This window comes from Epinephelus lanceolatus, chromosome 22 (genome assembly GCF_041903045.1).
Source record: "Epinephelus lanceolatus isolate andai-2023 chromosome 22, ASM4190304v1, whole genome shotgun sequence".
NCBI lineage: Eukaryota > Metazoa > Chordata > Actinopteri > Perciformes > Serranidae > Epinephelus > Epinephelus lanceolatus.
This window is the reverse complement of record NC_135755.1, coordinates 8,749,197-8,770,780: the sequence shown is the minus strand read 5'-3', so window position 1 is coordinate 8,770,780 and position 21,584 is coordinate 8,749,197. Positions and strand designations below refer to the sequence as shown.

Sequence of the window (21,584 nt, the reverse complement as noted above, 5' to 3'; positions counted from 1 at the left end):
TCATGTTTTTCAACAGGCTCTTACTTTGTGTCTGAGGGTCCAGGTTCATTACTGAAGTTTAGAGGATTACGCATGGACCAGTCACTCTTCATAGACAGACAGCTGGACACTGGAGACTCTGCTCTCTGTCTGTGGAAACAACAAATGTTTGACACATATAATTAGTCCTTGTAAAGACCAGAGCAGGGCTCCAGACTAATTTTTTCCACTAGGAGCTCCAGTGCTCCTCACTGAAAATTTTAGGAGCACCAGCACAAAATTTAGGAGCACTATCTATATGACACAACATATTTATAATTTTGTCTATATTAACTGCATTACTGATAATTTAGCAATAAACACAGACAACCCTGCCTCTTAAATGATGTGTGCAGCGGAGCTTTTGCTCCATCATTGCATCTGTTCCTGCATAATTTATGCCTGATGCTGTTGTTGTGCTTAACCAGCATTTCATGTTTGAAGTGTGTGGTGGAGTCGGTGAATTTAGTTTTCCCCGCAAATTTCAGACCGCACTGAAAGCGGTACATGCAGGACATCACTTTCTTTTCTTTACAATATCTCAGCCACGTAAATTCAGTGAGCCATTCTTGTCAGGGCTTTGGCTTTTTCGGTGCTGCGACATCACCTGCTGACTCGTTCGCAGTCATTCGGGCTTCCATAGTCGAGCGCACTTCCGCGTTGTAGTTTCCTGTAAAAATGTCCATGAAAAATCCCTGCGATTAGCCTGAGTGTCAGACTGAAGCTCCCAGAACCTTCAGTCTGACATGGCTTCCATTGAAGGCGATTTACAAGGGGGAGGGAATTTGATTTTTCCCTAACCAATCAGTAGAGATCAACGACTCACCCAGAATCTGACGTCATTAGTATCCATGCCTCGGGAGTGCCGAAAACAAGAGAGCATTGCCCGTTTAAAATGTCTCCGTCGTCGTGCACGCCCAGCTGCATCACCGTTAAATCCAGTTTAGCAGCTTCCTTAATTTGGTCCTCCATTAACGCGAGTAGTGGCGAAATACCTCGATAGCATCGTTAATGTGGTCGGTAGGATCTGCAGCGGTCGCCATTGTTGCTATCCTCACCAGTTACCCACCGGCGTACAGCTTGAAATCAGCGTGGCGCTGATTGGCTAATCGCTAGACCCCCGGCGTTCATTGGTCCGTCCATCGTTTGGACGAGATAAATCGCAAATTCACTGCAGTATGCCAGACCAGAGATGCAAGCCTACTCAGTTGAGTGGGCAGGGTCTATGGTCTGGAACCAGGCTAACCCACGATGTGAAAAATACATGCCGAGCAGTCACTGGTGCGCGGAGCGGAGTCCGCGCAGTCGTAAAATCTGAGCTTTGCGCGCACAGGACTTGCGGACGTCCGCTTTGAGTCCACGCGGAGTCCGCGTACGTTCCGCCCGAGTATGATCGAGCCTTAACCCCTCACACAGTGCACACGTACTAAAACTGCTGCACGTTGCTATGGTTACTGGTGCCCCCCTGCCCCCTGCCTCGCAGTGCGCATCCAGACACACATGACAGGCACACACACACACACACACACACACACACAGACACTCGCTTCCGCTCCTCCATGAAATGCAATTATAAAAAAAAAAGAAAGAAAAAGGGGGAGAGGGGTGGATTTGTAAGTCGCGCTGGTGCTCCTAGTTAAAAAACTATGTCGCACGGCTTCCAAAAAAGGTCGCAAAATGCGACCAATTAGGCGCAGTCTGGAGCCCTGCCAGAGGAAACATTCCAACAAGTCCTCCAACCCATACGAGAGAGTTACTGAGCGTGAGATGGATCGGCAGTTTGGTGCAGCGTGCAGTGCCAGACTGTGTGTGTGCAGTCTCTTACTTTGTGGCTGAGGGTCCAGGTTCATTACTGAAGTTTAGAGGACTACGCATGGACCAGTCACTCTTCAAAGACAGCTGACAGCTGGACACTGGAGACTCTGATCTGTCCTCGTCTGCCTCCAAATCAGCCATCTTCCCAAATCTGACAGAACTGTAACACACATACACAGTGTGATGAAGTCAGTAACTTCTTATTTATAGGACATGATTACATATTGGCTGGGTATTTCTATGACATACAGTAGGGGAGAGCGGGGTCAGCTGGGACACTTTTGTACTGACACTAAATAACCACAAAATAAAAATAATAGTGATGAAAATAATTTGATCTCTGAACAGATACAGGCGTCTGCTAACAATCAGGTTTTTTAGAGCCCAACCCAAACGTGAAAGGCACAGTTTAGTTAAATGTCAAGTATTTAACAACACAGAGACGTGTGGTCAGTGGGATGTGGTGATTCTTAAACTAACATGTGTACAGATGTGAAGCCCTGACTATATCTGACTGATCTTTAATGAAAGCTGTTGTCTTGTATCAAATATGAAGCTTATAGTCAGACACAGTTTATTCAGCCTGTGTAGTTGAGGGGACAGGTCAAACTGATATGATGCTGATTTACAGGAGAATTCATATAAATGGAGGTTGAACCATGAACATAAACTACAGATCACCTGTAAAGCATTTTAATAAATCAATCTATCAGAATTAAAACAACTGGAGACTGAGAACAAACTGATATATGAGTCTGATTATATTTGAATAAATCACCATCATATCTGACAGGATGTGAGTGTTCCTGTGACTTCCTGTACAGACTGAAGGCTGCTGGAAACTCTCCAGACGAGGCGCAGTTTATCTCCAACGAGCCTAAAGTTTAGGGAGTGTCCGTGCACTGATCTGATCTGAGGGCGGAAACCAAAACTCACTCTAACAAAGAGCAGGGAGAGCTGACTGTACACTCAACATCTTACTCTGCAACAAAACTGCGCCACAACCCCTCGGCAGAGTCCCCCTTTTCTCTCTGTGTCTATAAACTAGAGCTTTTCACTGTGACGCACATTCAAAGAGTTGACACAAGCGCGCGCCCGAAGCACCGGAGCGCGCAGATCCGTAGCTGCGTGTTTAACAGGAAAAGCCTGGTTGTAAAAACAGCGTCAGATGATGGTGGTGGTAAAAGCAAGTGTGATGATGAAGCTGTGAAGATGTGGCACTGACCCAACCGACCCTACTCTCCCCTAGAACACACTAAACAATGAATAAACATCAACACTCACCGTGTCTCACACGACCTGTCTTCCTCTCACTGCTCTGTGCAGTTTAAAATGGAGTCTGAACACACCACTGACTTTATACTTTCACTTTCGTTGTTCCTCTCTGTTGGCACCTCCCCCCCTTTGACTCATCATGGGAATGTTTCCAGCTCCTTGTTGAGTCTATGACACCAAGAATTAAGGCAGCTCTGAAGGCAAGTGGCCGGTGTGTATATAGCTATGTAGATATGTGTGAATGTATTTGTACAGCATGATGTAGTTTGTCATAAGATCCCTGTAGTTCTGACTCACTATGCTGATGTTTACAGTATTTGCTTTTGTCTTGTTTCAGTGTTTTTACCGGTTTAAATCACCTGGTCCGTTTGTTTTGGAGAGGAAGAGACCTCTGTGGATAATATGGCTCACGGTAAAAACCTCATCAACAATGAACACTGAAGGAATTCTAACTGAGAAAAGTTTCAGCTGGTTGCAATCTGCAATCATCACCGCTATAGACGCATTTAAGTCTTTAACAATGAACCTTTAAGATTAAAACTCAAAGAAAAACTTCAAATGTACTCACAAGTCTGTTGTGGTCTGGCTGTGTCACAGGACGCTGTGGAAGAAAATAAAACACAATGTGAATGGAACTGAAGTAATAAAACCAGCAAACAAACTGAGCCTGACAAACTCAAATTGATCATCAAAGAGTAAATGAATGTAGTCAGTGAACATTATTCCTCACTATGATAAGAACACAACTAAACTTGTAGCCACACGTGGCAGCAGCTGTCTGGAGGACGGTGTTTTTAGTTTAACATGAGCAAATCCTTTGTTCCTTTTTTCTATGTGTGCTCACAATGTCCAAAAAAGCACAAAAGCAGAACATGTGAAGAGTCTGCACACTGCTCCCATTAACATATAGGTCTATTTCATAACATCAAGTGACGTTTCAAGTGTCAAACTCTTGAGACAAAGAATACACACACCTTCAAATACCTACGAGGCCAGGTCACCTGACTGCTCACCTGACTGCTCACCTGGTCCTGGTCTGGTGGTGAGTTATGAAGCACATGCACCCTCAGGTGTGGGGAGTCTGCTTCCTGGCGCCAGTAAGCCTGTAACAAACATTCAAATATTCAGTAATGCATTCATACAAGTCAAGTTTAGGAACTATCATCATTCATTTTTAGGCAACTGCATTTCAAATGTTGCCTCAAACTCACCTTTATCTACAACCTTGGTAAATTAATTCAGTATGAGAGTTACAATTCAAACATATGCAGTTTAATTATTTGGTGTGCTGCCTCTGATGGCCTTTGAACATGGAGGCTGCAGTAGCTACAGGAAGTAGGAGGGACACGACTTGTTATTAGCATTTAGCTCCACTAGATGGCGCCACAGAGCCATTAAACTGCAGCAGCATCTCAGACGGAGTTTTTCAACAGGTTGATAAACTGAACTACATCAACAGGGATCTTTATAACTATGTGACTACTGAATAACAGATATAAGTGACACCATCCAGCCTGCTGTTCCTCATCAGTCTGTGAAGATACAGAAATGTTTGATATCATTTGGCGAGAGAGGGGTGGAGCACTGAAACAGGAAGTAAAAACTGACAGGGACTGTGCCACCATTCTCTGCTACGTGTGACACTGACTATGACCTGGAACATCTAGATAATATATTTTGGATTCATAAGGTAACGAGGAGAAAACGTCAGTGAGGTTTATTCACTGTAAGCAGCACTTTTTGATCCCATGTGTTTCCCTGTGAGAAGTCGGACAAGCTGTTTGCTGTGTGCTGTTTGTAGTCCGTAGGTTTTACTGTTGCCATAGACACGTTTCCAGTAATGGCCGTTTAAAAAAAACCCTCAACAAATAATACTTATAATTATCATAAATGTCTTTTATTATTTGTCTCATGTCTTGTCACAATGTCCACATTCTGACGAAGAACAGGAAGTCGCCATCTTAAATACCCATGATGCCGGCACAAGTCATGTGACATCATTAAATAAAAGTAAAGAATACATTATATATTACATGTATTCATCAACAACAGTCAGTTCATCAGAGATTACTAAAGAGATTAATACTAGAACCATCTGTGTGCACAGTTTTCGGAGCTGTTTTTACATGTTTTGCATTTTCTAATTGCATTTTTAACATCATTTTGGTTGGAGGTCTAATGGTACATGTATGTATTTGTCCAAAACTCTTTAGTTTTTCTATCTTCTTTGGTTTAGTGTGCCGGCAATAATGAAGCGTCACCATCATGTGATCCAAGTAATTACTGTTAAATTAGCCTAATACACTCCAATAAGGTCCACGTCTTAGCATGTGTGGAACGTAAGTAACAGAGACAAGAGAAAGTTCACAGGACAGAGAGTGGTGGATGGTGCAGACCGTGTTCATTTGAAGTTAGGTCAAGTTATTTCTCTGGAAACACAAACATTTTATTAGGGATGCATGATAATATGGGCACATCATCAGTACTGCTCCATATTGGCTTTAAAATGAACTATTTGAATCGGCCAACATGCTTTTTTATTTTGCACGATGAATGAATATCACATACGTTGAAGAGTACTGTATTTCATGTCTCCATCTGCTGGTGGGCCGTCACTATAAGAGCATGCATGTATAATATGATGTTAATTCCACCACAGAAGAGACTTGATGATCACTAAAATTAGCTGCTGAAGAGTGGATCGCTATCGGTTATCGGTCAAATGAGTTGTTACATATCGGCATATCCGATATCGGCAAAAAAATCCAATATCATGCATCCCCATCTTGAATGCATATACAAGGCTTCAGCCCTGCTAAAATATTCTTCTTGTTTTACAGTTTTGATGCCTCCTCATGGGTGATAGCCGCGGCCAGAGGCATTATGTTTTTTGGGTTGTCCTTCCATACGTCTGTCTGTACCAGCGTGTGTCCGTCAGTCCCATCCTTGTGAATGTAATATCTCAAGAATGCCTGAAGGGATTGCCCTCAAATTTGGCACAAACGTCCACTTGGACTCAATAATTAATGAATTGGAATTAGTTGGTCAAAGGTCAAAGGTCACTGTGACCTTACAAAATATATTTTTGGCCATAACTAAAAAAATTCACAAGATAATTAAGACAAAATTTCACACAAATGTCTGACAGGATAAAATTATGATGTTTATATATCTTCAAAAGGTCAAAGGTCATGCCAGTGTCATGCAATCTGGGCAGTTAAGACAACTCTCCCAGCAATCCGGGCTACCCTGCGTGACATCATCAGTCAGTCAAACCCGCACTGGAGGATGGAGGCAAGAGCTATCAGTGCAGTCACTGATGAGAAGTTTGTTTTGCATCTCACTCTGTTCCAGGATGTTTTCACAACAACCAAATTCATGTCGAATCAGCTGCAGTCCCCCAATTTTGATCTCATAGCAGCAGATGATCTGGCCCAGTCTATAATCACTGCACTCTCAGAAAAGTGCGCAGAGGACACATGGAAAGAAATCCGAAAGCAAGCAGAAGGCCTGTGTGGAAAGACAGGAATTGCAACACAGACGCCACCACGTGAGAGAAGACCGTCCCAAACAGCTCCACATCTGGAGGATTTTATTGTAGAGGCCCCGTTAGAAAGAGCATGTGTAGACGGCATGGACGACCTGAAAACGCACTCTTTCTATCCTGCTATAGACAGGTTGTTAATGGAGATGAAATGGCGCTTTTCAACAGATACAAATGATGTACTGAGAGGTGTGCCAGCCCTGTGTCCCAAACACACATCTCTCTGGACAAAACACGCATACTGCCCATGGCCCGTCATTATGGAATAAGTGAGGAGAACTTGTCTGCAGAGCTCCAGTTTGTTTGTGCCACAATAGGATGGCCTGAAGGGTTGGTGAGTGATTTATGTACCGTGGGTAAAGTGTATATTACAGGCTGTATTGGATGCTTAAAGAAAAGTAAATTCTGATTCAGAAATCCAGCCTCTCTTTTCCGCATCTTCAAGCTAAGAAAGTATTTCCTGCTGAAAAGAGAAGGTTGGGTCATAGTTTAGATTTCTGTCAATTCTGGCATTCGACACTTGAAAATAATTCCGTGCCTGTATTCATCAGCATCTTGGACACAAATCCCGCCACGATGACAATGTCTGTTCATTCAAAGCATTTCTTTAACACTCTGGGGCGCCGAAAAGGGGGGAAAAAGGAGAAGGATTTTAAGGGGCCCATGATTAAGAGGGGCCCAGAGAGGCCCCTAATAAAATTATAATACTGACAAAAAATAATATGACACTAAGTTATTAATTAACTTATAATCACAAATATATTTTATTTACAATGTACTGGTAACAATAACTTTATTTGTTTTGGAAACATTAATGCCCCCTCTCTATTTAAGTAAAAAGGTTCAGTCCGACTGGATCAGCTGCAGTGCACCGGTAATTTGTCACAGCGGGTAAGGAGGCGGAGATGGCAATATGCCTCAAAAATCAGGTAGCCACAAACGGAAAGAAAGGAAGCTAAGAGAGGAGAAAGAAGCAAAGGGTCGACAGTATGTCACCCAGTATTTCAAAAAGCAAGGTGGGTTTGTTAGTGGTTCATGTGGTGGAAAGTTATGGAATATTAACTTTGTCCCTGGTCTATAAGCAGCTTATAGACCATGGACGAAGTTAATATTCAGAAGAAGATGATCATGTTAGTTAGGGATGTGCATGCAAACAACATTTAACCTGAAAAAAAAAGTCCAAAAAAGTTAATAACTTAAAAATTATGGCGAAAAGGTAGTTTCTTGCAACCCTAGAATTAAGATAAAAATATTCACAAATGAAAAAACACTTCTGGTTGCTAATAAGTAGTGTTTAACTTTTGATTTAACACTAAAAATTAAAACCCTCGGCGTGCACTGCAGCACAAGCAGACAGATGCGCGACTCAGAGCAGCATTGACACCAGACTCAGAGCGCAGCGGACTGATGGAAAATGTCACCATTAGCATATAATTTTACATCAATAAAATCTATTTTATCATTATTTTGAGTCACATTGTTGAAAGAATTTAGTTGTCCGTGTTCAACCAGGATAATAGGTCTCCATTCATTGCACGTTGGGCTTTCTATTTCCTTTTCGGAGATGGTGTTGCGTTCAAGGCCCCCCAAAAAAGGGTAGAAAAAAAGGGCAGAATATTCAATTTTTTTCCCACAATCTAATCCTGTGCCATCGAACGAACTTCAAAGCTTCGAATTTTTTGGGTCAGCCCTATAACATACACCCTACAGAGCCAGGTCCAGGATACTCTTCAAATTTGTCAGGGAGGAATGAGGAAGTGGAGGAAGAGATTATTCTTTTTTCACAAATATGGGAATGATAGTCAAAAATACCATCAAAATGCATAGTTTTATGTAAAATAGCTGTGTATAGGGCCCAGTAAAAATTCTTTTCATGGGGCCCAAAATCCCTGGCGGCACCCCTGCGATATTTGTCCATGGGATTGGAATTCCCTTTCTGGTGCTTTTTACAAATGATGCAATGTAATTTAGATTTAATGTCCAGCAACAGCTTGCCCCAGAAGTGTTTTAATGTTTTGATCCACATCAATGTCTTCATGGTTGATAGGCAGTGTAATATCTTTGCACTCCGTAAAAGTTGAGTGTGGAGTTGTTGTAGGTAGACATTTTCCAGCAAAATGCCTTGTTGACAAGCTTGTAATAATGTATGACTTCTGTGCCTGTATGCACATGCCTGTTCATTCCACATCTGGATTTTCATAGCAGCTGTTCCGTCATTCCCCACCACTGTAGTGACCTCCTGATTACTGCCATGGACAGAGACGGTGTATTTCTGGGTAGCAACTGATATGATCTTGCATCTGATTGAGTCAATCTGATGAAATAAGATAATATTAATGTTTAAACTTTTAAGTTATTAATGTTAAAGATTAAACAGTGGAGAAAGAGGAGCTTGTGAGTAAACACATTTACCTTATGATGAGAGGGTAGCAGATTTGCTTGTGCCAGGCTGCTTTCTTCAGTCTTCTGTTGTCATGGATGAAAGGTGACATGGGTAGGTTCCATTGTGGTATTGAATTTGCAGATCACATCATACTCTGAGTATTGTCGGTAACATGTTCATGAAAATATCCAAAGTAAAGCAATTTGTCAGCTGATCATTATAGGAGAACTGTATTTTATGATAAAGATGATTAAGCAAAAAGTTGAGTTGTTTTATAAATACTTACTGCATGCTTTTCTTATGTTGAAGAGTTTGACGGCTTGTCTTGTTTCTGTAAACTTCAAAAAATGCGAATGGACCTGCATCTTGTAGGAAACAACGTCGTGAAATCTGAGTTACTGCATTAAAGTAATGCGTTCCATTTTTGGATATCTTAGCTGCACTCACTTTACTGATATATCCCTCTACAGTGGCAACATCACTTTGATCTGCTTTAGGCTTCTTTCTTGGGTTCTCTTCCATGATTTATAAGTGGGGAAAACTCCAGACCTCTTTTAAATACTTCTCTGTCTGAACCAGGTGTAAACTATCAGCAATTAGGTGACTGACAGATCACCACACAGCCAGTGTGTGACATCAGCATTACCCATGTGATTCCATGAACTGGGATTGACCTCTTGAGTTCAATGTAATGTGAGCTGTCCTGCAATGGTTGTTCAGGTTATACAACACAAGGGACTTTTAAATGAATGATTCAGTAAAACTTAATTGATTTTATGTTTTACCATTTTGAGTTTAATATACAAATGGAAATGCAGCATGGTGGCAGTACTGTGGCTCTGCTCAGTGCTGCCTACTGCTCCTCATAGATGGGTTAAATGCAGAGATTAATTTCACTGTACAACTGTATGTGTGACAAGTAAAGTACCTTTACCTTGATGAAATGCAACTTGCAATGTGTGGGTTCCAAGTGCAAAAGCAATCTTTGACTCACAGTGAATTTTACGAAGAATTGAAATTCAATGTGAATGCATGTTTTTTTTTTTGGTTTTTTAAAAATCAAATGGAACATCATAGCTGCTTTACAGCCATGGTTTGGGCCAGGCAGTTTTGTGCAGCAAGCGGAAGAATAGGAAGACAACAAGAAACTTGGCATTACAATGTGCATTTTGTATCAGGTGAGACTTGAACTCACACTCTCTGACACCAAGGACCATCCAGTACCTCACTGACTTAATCAGAAAGTGAGAATATAGTCACCAGTCAGTCAGGTGCAGGATTTCAGCTGTCCATGTATGGAAAGCCAAACTTTAAAATGCTGCCAAAAATTCAGTTATAAAGACAAAATTGTTAGAATTTGCCAATTTTATTGTGCTTTTTAAAAAGCAAATATTCATCAGGATTATGTGAATACTGTAAAATAGAAGACTCATTGAAGCATATTTTTTTCCACTATTTTTGAAATAATTAATTTTGAGAATTAAAGAGGGAAATCAGGAAGCTTCAAGTGGATTTGAAACATTTATGTGCTATTGGGTTGGTAAGTCTTTTCCATTTTTTGAAAGAAACTGAGCCAATCAAAATGATTTACTACAGAAAAATATATTTTTTTGTTTTTGTTTTGTGGCTGTGTAATACTTGTCCAAACATAGGTGGCAGTAATGTACTTTAATACTGATTGTCACCCTCCATAAAACTGGATTAAGCACTGGATAAGAACTGGATAAAAAAGATATGTTATTGTTACTTTCACAACTTCCTAAAGGTAGAGTATGCAGTATTTTCCAAATAAAAAATGCACTATTTGCAAACAGCCTCACTCGAGGTTCGCGCTTCCCCACTCTCCCTCCTCCTCTCCTGCTCCGCTGCCTGTGAGTGTGTGTACTACATAATAAAGTGAATCTCTCTGGGCAGAAGCATCTCCTGAAACAGATGATTAAAACACTATTTTCTGACTTTTTCACAGTGGTCAAGTTTTAAAAACACTAATAAACACTCACAACTCCACACAACTCTGCCAGATTACGTTTAAATGCGCTCTGCGTTTGTATGGTGACACAACGGTCCCCGCTTTGTGCTGTGTCTCTGTGTGTGAGTCTCACGTGCTGACAGGCGTGACAAAGTGGCAATGTTTGAATGGCTGTGCGGTGATTGGCTGGGAGCTACACACACTCACACAGAAAAATGGAAAGACTCGCAACACTGTTCATGCTCCCAGTAAAAAATATTATTATATCATTGAAAGAGACAACACGGCTACAAACACACTGCCCAAAGGTTGCCGCCCAGAAGGAGCCCAGCCACACAGCAAAACAATGAGAAATACAGGCAGAGGGCTGAGTTTATGCAGATAAACACACCACCACACTCTTGTAGTGGGTCATAAGTGATGATTGAGAGGAATTATACCATGTCCACATATTTTTTTGTTCTGAAAATCGTGCATACTCTACCTTTCAAAATGTTAACAATGTTGTTTTGTGGAGTATGTTGTTTTAGTATGTTGCAATTTTGGAATTTGTAGTCGATTAAGAAGTAAAAGGAACATAAGAAAATCCCAAAATTACTAAAATTACATTGTCTCATGTAATCACACTTTGTGAATAAACTGATCTTAATTTTTTAACTGATGTTTTCAGATGCCACGCAAAGGTAAAAAGAAGGAGATCATAAAAAAGCTACACACTGCAAAGACAGCTGAAAAGGTCTGTCCTAATACCTCAACTGACTGCCTGAATGACAAGGAATCTTCAAAACTCTCACACTGCCCTGCCGTCCAAGGTAAAACAAGCTCTACAAAGACTTATGCAGATGTTGTTAAAGGTAACCTTGCTTCATCCTCTGCTGTCTTTGTAGGTAATGCACATTCTAACAAAGCACAAAAAGTTGACTGCTTTGGTGCTGGTAAAACTGATATCAGCACTTCTGTTGATGGATCTGGAAATGTTGGTCAAATCCCTGCTACATCATGTGCTGTTCAAGGAAGGCTTTCTATACAAGGTTCATACCACCAGGGTGATAAACGATTTGGTATATATGCTGGAAGTCACTGCGTTGCCAACAGTTTCAGTGCAGTTGTTAAGACTGTCAGGAAAAGCATACGCACATGGAGCACTGATGATACTGACACTGTTTCAGAGAATGGAAATAATCTCCACCATTCTCTGCAACAAAACGGCAAGATAAAGTCTAAATATGGCTACATGGTTGTGACTGAACTACCTGACATCTACAGGCTGGAGAATGACACATTTTCTCTCAGTTTGGGTGTTCCTACACTTGGACAGATGGAAACTGGTTTTTTAGAGCCATCTCTTTCTCAATTCATGGAGAGGAAAATCAATATAATAAAATCAGAAAAGCAGTTGTGAGTCATGTGAAGTAAAATCACTTGACATTTATTCCTTATTTACAAAATGAGTATTCTTCAATGGATAATTATCTGGCATCTTCTCGCATGAAGAATGTTGGCTCATGGGCTACGGAACTGGAGATACTAGCCACAGCTGACTTATTCAATATCAACATTTATACTTACAATGCAGACAGGTGGAACTTGTACACAAGTGAACAGCATGTTAGTCATGTGCCTTCCAACTGTGGTGCAACATATTTGAAGCACTGCAATAGAAATCATTAAGAAGTTGTTACTTGTGTAAAGCATAAAAATGATTCCGCAATTTGTGCCAGAATTTGCAAAGAAGAAAATGATGGTTTTCAGCACAAAACACGATTGTGGTAAGTCACCAGATCCCAGAGACTCAAAAGGAAAACTGAAATAGACCCTGATTATGAGGAGACACTTGAGAAAATGAGAAGAAAGTACAGAACTAATCTTGGCCATCGGGAGCAGAAACTTGAAAAAAGTAGAGAAAATTATGCTGATCCAGACTACCGGGAAAAAAAACTTGAAAAAAGTAGAGAAAGTTATGTTGATCCTGACTACTGGAAAAAAAAACTGAAAAAAGAAGAGAAAAAAGTAGAGAAGATTATGCTGATCCTGACTACTAGAAACAAAAACTTGAAATAGAGAAAGTTATGCTGATCTTGACTACCGGAAACAAAAACTTGTAAAAAGCAGAGAAATTTACAACATAAATCCTGAACACAAGGAATATAAGATTGCAAGTTGTATATCACAATATTTAAAACAAGCTGAAAATAATAAGAATATTGTTAATGCAATTAAAAACTTCTATAATACAGTTGCTAAAAATCTTGGTTACATATGTTGTGTTTGTCACAGACTGTTGTTCAGAAACCAAGTCGTTCAGTGTAAAGTGGGTTCATATAGAAAGAACAGTGAAACTGCTGCATTAGCCACCAAATGTATCACAACTACATACTTGCATAAACAAAATAAAGAATGTGGTGCCAAATGCAACCTCTGCAGCTGGGAGAGAGACAAAATGTGGATTTGTTGTATGTGCCATGGAAAGCTACAGAATGGTAAAATGCCTGAAGGAAGTGCTGTAAATGGTCTTCATCTAGAACCGATTCCAGTGGAGTTAAAATGCTTGAATTCTCTTGAAGAACACTTGGTAGCGTTGAATATCCCATTTATGAAACTTGTTCCTTTGCCTAAATCAGGACAGAATGGGGTTCTTGGTCCTGTGGTTTGTGTGTCTTCTAACATCAATGATGTCACAAGTAGTCTTCCAAGAGAAGAACAAAACAATTTGATTATTAAAGTCAAGCTCAAAAGAAAATTATCGTACAAAGGACATTACCAATATCAGTTTGTTAGAACAAAAAATGTAAAAATGGCTTTGGAGTATTTGATTAAAAACCAACATATGGTATGCAGTTATAAATGTGAATGACCAATGGGTGAACCCTCTGGAGGAAAATGAATCAGTGGAAGATGAATGTGATGAAGTTGAAGACATGCCAACTGAAGGTGGATTATAAAACACTGATATGGATGAAAATGAAGACTCAAGAATACAAAACAATGACAGTGGAGTGGATGAAGTTGAGGAGACTTTGACTTACACTGAGCAATAACAAGGGATCTTTCTGGATACATGTTTACAACCTGTTGATATTGGCCAAGAAATTTTGGATCATCATTTTGATGACGTGTTTTGCCTTGCTCCAGCTGAAGGAAGGAATCCTGTCCATTTGTTAAAAGACGTGTCCAATGAAGCTAAATGTTTTCCATCTTTATATCCAACAGGAGGTCCAACTTTCCCTGACAAAAGACCACTAAGAATTACACAATCTTAAATGCTGATGGAAGGTTCGCTCAAAATATAGATTATATATTCTATGTTCAATGCATTTCTGAACTTGAACAAATTCTATCAAATGTTTCAATTGCTTTGAGGAAAGGGTCATCTAACTGCATTAGGAATGTCACTGCAAGCATGTTGACAAATCGAAAATCTCTTCAAGAGATATTAAAATTTGATCAGGTTTACAAATTCTTAAAGCCTATCCGTGGTACTCCCCCTTTCTGGCAATCTGCACAAAAAAATATATTTGCGATGCTGAGACAACTAGGTTTACCAACCTGGTTCACTTCTTTCTCATGTGCTGAAATGAGATGGACAGAAATCTTGGAGACAATTATGACACAAGAAGGCATAAACAAAAGTATTAATGAAATGGACTGGTTGGAAAAGAATGATTTATTGAAACGAAATCCAGTAACTGCAGCAAGAATGTTTGATCATCATTTTCAAACATTTTTAAACAAACTTATCCTTTCGGATGCTCACCCAATTGGTAAAATAAAAGACTACTTTTATCGTATTGAGTTTCAACACAGAGCTCATTGCCTGTTTGGGTTACAAAATGCTCCACAGATTGACAAAGATGAAGACAGAGATGTTGTTCAGTTTGTAGATCAATATATCACTTGCAAAAGACCATCAAATGATGCAGACTTGGAAGAGAAAGTCACAAGTGTTTACAAACACAGCAAAAGGCATTCAAAAACATGCAGAAAAAAGGGTACAACATGTCGATTTAATTTCCCCACATGAGCCCTCTTGCAGAACATTTATCTGCAGAAATGCTAAAGCAAATGACAATGAAAAGGAGTCCAAGGATGCTTCAAATATGACTAAAGCTGTAATGTCAGAAGAAGGAGCCATTGCTATATTGACTAAGCTAAAACTCTCATTGCTTGAAGATGACGTTGAAGCCTTTAACGACAGAAGATTTTTTTTGAAAAATTGGAATATCTAAAGGACAGTGGGAAAAGCTCATGCCAGACTAAGCAATAAAACCAGTATTGTTCTCAAAAGAGAGACGAATGCTCTGTGGATAAATCAATACAACAAAAATCTCTTACAGGCCTGGAATGCAAACATGGATATTCAGTATGTGATAGATGCTTATTCTTGTGTTGTATATATCATATCATACATTTCAAAGGCTGAGAGAGAAATGGGATTGCTACTGGAGCGTACCCAAAAGGAGGCAAGAAATCAAGAAAACCATGATGCAAGACAAGCCTTGAAAGAACTCGGTACAGTCTATCTCCACAACAGAGAAGTGTGTGCTCAAGAAGCTGTATACAGATTGACTGGCATGCCGCTTAAAATATGCTCACGGAAGGTACGGTTCATTCCAACTGGAGAAAATCCTGTGAAAATGAGTAAACCCCTCCACCTTTTGCAACAACAGACCCAAGAGGGAACCACTGATGAAAAAGAACTGTGGATGGTCAGCTTGTCAGACAGAGATCGAAATAGACCAAACACATAGACCAAACACAACTTTAAAAACCTGCGTCTTGCAAGCTTTGCCTCAGAATACAGGGAGTTGTAAAGTCCGAAGTAAATCAGAGCCAGATGAAAAATGATGAAAACATTGTGAAACTGAAGGGGGACTTTGGCTATGTTAGAAGAAGAACTGCAACTCAACCTGCTGTTGTCAGATACGTGAGACTGTCTCCGACGAAAGACCCTGAAATGTATTATCAAAGTATATTACAGCTTTTCTTACCGCATCAAAATGATTCTGATCTGAAACCACCGCCTTTTGAGTCATATGAAGACTACTTTAAACTTGGAAGAACACAGCATAATGGGAATGATCATTCTGTCCAGTCTATTGTTGATGAAAATAGATGTCTGTTTGAAAAAGAATGTTTTAAAATTGATGAGCTTAAAGAGATGATTGAAAAATGTGGGGAGTTGGAAGATGTCTGGGCACAGATATGTCCTGAATCTGAACTCAACTGTTTGGAATGCCAAGAGATCCTACAAAACGAAAGCAAGACTTGGATGAAGAGGGAAATTTAGAGATGACTCCTGATCTAATGACAAATTCTAATGTGGCAGCTGTTACTGAAAAGAGCAGATGTGAGATGCCAAGAGAAGGTGCACTAAATCTCTTATGATCATTGAATGACTTGCAACAGAAAGCTTTCTACCAAATAAGACAGTGGTGTGTGGCTAAAAAGAATGGTGATGATCCTGATCCGTTCTATGTTTTCATAACAGGCTGTGCAGGAACTGGAAAAAGTAATTTGGTAAAAACAATACAATATGAATGCTCAAGAATTTTGCAACAGATGACAGAGAATCCAGATCCCTGAAACAACAAAGCAGACACACCTTATTGCACGATCCAAATCTTTGACACAACTCGCCATCTTCAGTGTGTAAGTTGTTAGCTCGCAGGTTGTTGTTGTTTCCTGTAGTGAAGGGGATTTGGAAACACTAACATGCAGATAGTTAAAGGAAGGGAGAATGACGGCTGTAATCAGCGGCCCCATGGCAGGCTGATAGCCACAGTCCACATCCAGAGAGCCAGACTAACAGGGTGGGGACAGGCTCGGACAGGTAATCTGGCAATTCTGGCAAACGCCAAATGAACTGGACCACCAGCAAAGTGGGGAAAAACATTGTAGGGAAAAAATGGACCTGCTGGTTTTGGCTGACTTGATGTTGGAACAGCTCATCTGATCAGAGGTTACACGGCTCCAAAGCACACTACCTATTCTGAAAGGCAGGTGCAGTGGTACGGACTGTTGTCATCTCCCCCCACCCCGTTTAAGTGGTTCTGTCCATGTGGTGTCAGAAGTGAAGCAGAAAGAAACAAATGAGATAAAGACAGAAAGAGCAGAGTTGAGTCTAAAATATAAATGAAATTGTTAAAGGAGAAAACTGCAAAAGGTGGAACGTCCAGATGAAAAATGCCAGGGCCGAATTTTGTTCCCAGTCCGACCCCATGTCGTCATTAAGAGTAAAAATCTGCAGTCAGATTCAGGTAAGGTCCAGGTGGAGGGTGGAGGAGGTGGTTGAGTGCAGAGCAGGAGGAGTGGAGGAGTTTCAGTGGAGAAGGACAGAGCAGTCATTGACACACTGATGATGATGATACTGTCAGATCCAGAGGAACACACAGGGATGATGGTGGACTTCGCATTGTGTCTGACAGTGGAGCCGATCTCAGAGCAGTCCAGGCTGTAGCATTGAGAGTCATCTCCACCTGTGACTCCTGTCAGTCACTACTGGATGAAGCTCTTCTCTCCACTCTACCTCCCAGTAACATGGTCCAGTCAGAGTCTCCCTCTGGATCATCAGGACACAGCTGATCCTCTCATGGCCTCCAGCTGATGAGAGAAGAAGACAAGAGAAGCTATAAACCAGCTGTCAGTCAGTGATGCAGCACATCCAGTTTAAAGACCAGTAGGGACTTCCTGTTCAGAGCAGAGTGGAGCAGCTGTGTAGCGTAGTCGGCTTCCTTCCAGCTCTAATGTTAACGTGTTGGAGTGAACACACTGAGCTGGAAGCTCACAGACCTGCAGAGACTTTGGGCATCAAGTCTGTTCACTCTGCAGATTTCACTCAAGTACAGTGTAAATAAACTGCTGAGAGTCCTGAACGCATCATGGCTGCACAAACAGAGGGATTCACTTTAATGATGGATTTACTGAGTCTGTTAGAACAAATTGTGATATTCTAACATGCCATAATCTACTGAGTTTTGACAATCTCATTACATTACATTACATAACGTGTATGTTGTGTGTATAAGATCTTGAACAGACTTGCACCCCCACCCTTGAGTCAGTTTTTTAAATGTAAATCCACCAACAGTACCAACACTAGAGCAACTACAAGAGGAGACTGTGAAATCCCATTTAGGCGCACTTCCTTCTCACAGACTACTCTATCAGTCAGAGGCAGAACAGCCTGCCAACCTCCAGACTGGTATGGAGACCTCCAGACTGGTATGGAGACTGCTATACCTTTCTAATTTTTAAAAGGCATTTGAAAGACTGGCTCAAGGCAAATCAGACCTGTAATCACTGTTAACTGACTGTATATAGCCCCCCATGTCACTGCACATGACCCCTCCTGGACATGTGCAGTGACATGGGTAAATCTGCACCTCATGATAAACACCACAGCACTTTACAAATGTACCACCTTCTCAATCCATCTCAGCACACTCCAACGAGAAATCCTGTTCTGGTCTCTGCACTGTTGCACCTTCATTCCATCTATCCACCTTTTGACAGTTCATTTCTCCCATTCCCATCCCACTCAAATTCCACTTAAACTTAACCTTTACATTGAAAACTGTTGTGAGCACTGCAGCACTTTATTACCTTACTAATTATATTCATATGATACATTATGTCAATGATCATCTGTATTATATTGCACTGTATGTATAGAGTGTGCCAGGGCTGACGTCAAAACCCGGAAGTTTAGCATCTCTCTGGTTCCCAGAAGAAAAAGTGAATGTGATTTTTGCATTGCGTTTTGGATTATGTCAGAAAATAAGCTCTGTGGCTAACACAAGTTTATGATACTTACAGGTTTTGTTCAGCGAGATAATCTTCACGTATGAACACCTTTCATACCGCATTTGAAGCTTAAATGCGATCGCCAGAAGTAAAAAGCTAATGTTAGGCTTTAACGGACTACACGACTACTCTACAGTCGCATGATTCTTGACGTCACCACTAAGCTTTCAACTGATTTCGGCCGCTTTATTTTAAAACATTGTATAATGGGGAAATCGGACTGTTTAAGCTAAATAAGAAGCTGTAATGGCGGACTGCCAGCACTCTCGCCTCTTCGGGGGTGATGACGTTTAATGTCCCTGACAGGGTTTTTAGTCGTATTGAGCAACTTGTTAGCAACCGCGTTTTTTACGACACGTAAAAGCTTCAAAATTCACAAGTAGGGTATTTACTGACGTGTTTTATGTCGTAGAACAAAACATGAAACTCGCTTAAGCTTTTGTTAACCACAGACCTTATTTGAGGCATTTTTTCCAAAATCCCATTCAAAAAACGTATTGACTTTTAGTGGAGAGAACCGGAAGTGCTAAAAGCGCGAACGGAGTTCCAGGTTTACTGGCACGCTCTATAGGTTTTGTTGTGTTTCTCAATCCATCTTAGCACAACTCCAACAAGAAATCCTGTTTCTGGTCCTTGCATTGCTGCACCTCCATCCCATTTTTCCACCCCTGACAGTTTCATCTCTCCCAATTTAACTTATTGTAATTTAATTAAATTTAGACTTTTACTGTGACTACTTTTATGGGCACTGCAGCACTTTATAACTTCATATATCATAGACACTATGCCAGTGACTCATGGACTTGCATTGTTTCGTCTACTCACTATCCATAGCCTCTCTATCAACTATTTTGTACTGTATCACATTGCGCTGTACGTATTGGTTTTTTCGTTGTAAATTATTGTCTATCTGTTATTTGTTTAACATATTATGACTTCTGTGTTCCTGTTTTTGTGTTTTTTAATGGCCTGAGGTCTTTTTAACATCATGCCGGAGGACTGCAGTTGAAAATTAGCCTTTGGCTAACACTGGCACATTTACAGCAATGTTCATTAATGTGCACTGTCCTCTAAATAAAATAAATAAAAAAAAAAAATGACTGAATGAAGAACAAATACGAACATCCTTCATTGTAACACTATAGGCTATATAACACACACACACACACACAGAGAAACAGGAAAGCATAACAGGTCCCCTGTTATCAAGGTCAGATTTGATGGTGTGACAGTTTGATGAAGGAGGACAGCTGTCTCTATACATGTTGTGATGCTGTCAGCTGTAATCCAGCTTCACTTCCCGTAGACATGAACACAACAACAGTCATCTTCACATCAACTTAAACACATGATCTCAACAAGATTCTCTCTGATCTGATTGGCTGACTGTTCTCTCTGTCTGACTCTGTCCTCTCCTGAAGACTGTCACCATTCCCCTCTTTGAGCCAATAAGAAGGTCTGAGGTTTACAGGAAGTACTGGATCTTTGCTCTGATACTAACTGTGTTTAATATAATACTGCTGAAACCAGCATGGACCCACTCCAACCCTCTACTGACCTCAGAGTCTCCAGTTTACAGTGTGGACTCTCCTTCAGATCAAACAGCAGCTTCACTCCTGAATCCTGCAGCTTGTTGTACCTCAGGTCCAGCTCTCTCAGATGGGAGGGGTTGGACTTCAGAGCTGAGGCCAGTGAAACACAGCTGATCTCTGACAAACTGCAGCTCCTCAGTCTGAATGAAGAATAAATGATGTAGATAAAAATCATGAATAAAACAATCAGATGTGTTCAGGTATTAAATGTGCAGCTCAACATTACTATGTCCTGATCAATGAGCTTTGCCCTAAACTGAGTAGAGTGACTTTGTCATTGTGTTATTGTGCTGATCCCAACAGGATGCAGGTGAAAGACTGGAAAATACAAAAAGTGAAAAACAGCTCTCATAAATATCATTGACAACGTGCTGCTACTTCAATAAAGATGTAGTGACTTCACCTCTTAACCTCTGCCAGCTCCACCAGTGGCTCCGTCATCACTAACTCATGTTGTGCAGCCAAACACAAATCACTTATTTAAAGAATCATCAGGGTAAATTTAAGTTGAAATCAAATGTTTAAAGCAGGGCTATTCAATTACAAATTCAACTGGGCCAGATTTTAAACCAGAAAATGTTGATGGGCCAGACATTTTCAGTCCACAGGTAGGCTGTCTCAGGTACATTTTAAGATAAGTGACAAACTAAGTTAAACAGACTACATACACACAGCTTTCATTTTAGTTTGGTTTAACTATTTGCTATTGGTCCCACTAGTGTGATGTGCTTGTGTAAACCATGACTGTAAACCATAGCGGCGGTGAATGAGGGACAGAGCAGATTGAAATATGGCTTTCTACATGCTGAACACGTGTATTGATAAAGCACTGGCTTTTTACTGCTGAAGGTTTTATTGCACTTATTTATAGTAACAAGCGTACTTGTTGTCAACTAACGGATGACAACAATGTCAAATAACGGATGAGGGTCTCAGATATCTGGGTGTTTTCATCACTCTTGATTTGAATAACTTATTTGAGACAAATTATTCTCCATTAACTCAAAAAATTAAGATGGATTTGAAGACATGGACCTCCTTCCTGACATCGTTCCTCTGACAGATCAATGTCATTAAAATGAACATCCTTCCCTGATTAAACTACTTATTCCAAAATCTTCCATGTTATCTGACGCCTGCGTTTTTTAAGTCACTGAATTCTGATATTTCTCATTATGTTTGGAA

General features: G+C 40.5%; 1 protein-coding gene across 17 annotated transcripts in view; it reads right to left on the bottom strand.

The window, feature by feature from the left end:
- The window catches only part of LOC117258886 (NLR family CARD domain-containing protein 3-like), a 68,016-nt gene that overhangs the window by 28,556 nt on the left and 17,876 nt on the right, over positions 1-21,584 (bottom strand). For 6 of the 17 annotated variants that reach the window (XR_013488632.1, XR_013488636.1, XR_013488633.1 and 3 more), the window contains 3 exons: positions 20,366-20,539; positions 9,065-13,690; positions 8,395-8,966 (listed from right to left, as the gene is read on the bottom strand). Coding sequence is in view for 11 of the 17 variants with exons in the window: in XM_078164577.1 (XP_078020703.1) it covers positions 25-129; positions 1,844-1,974 (236 nt within the window). In the remaining 6 variants the exon portion in view is untranslated. Of the gene's footprint in view, positions 1-24; positions 130-1,843; positions 1,994-3,117; positions 3,223-8,394; positions 8,967-9,064; positions 13,691-14,650; positions 17,605-20,365; positions 20,540-21,584 lie in introns of those variants that run through there. The other 11 variants (XM_078164577.1, XM_078164581.1, XM_078164582.1 and 8 more) reach the window with 5 other exon arrangements.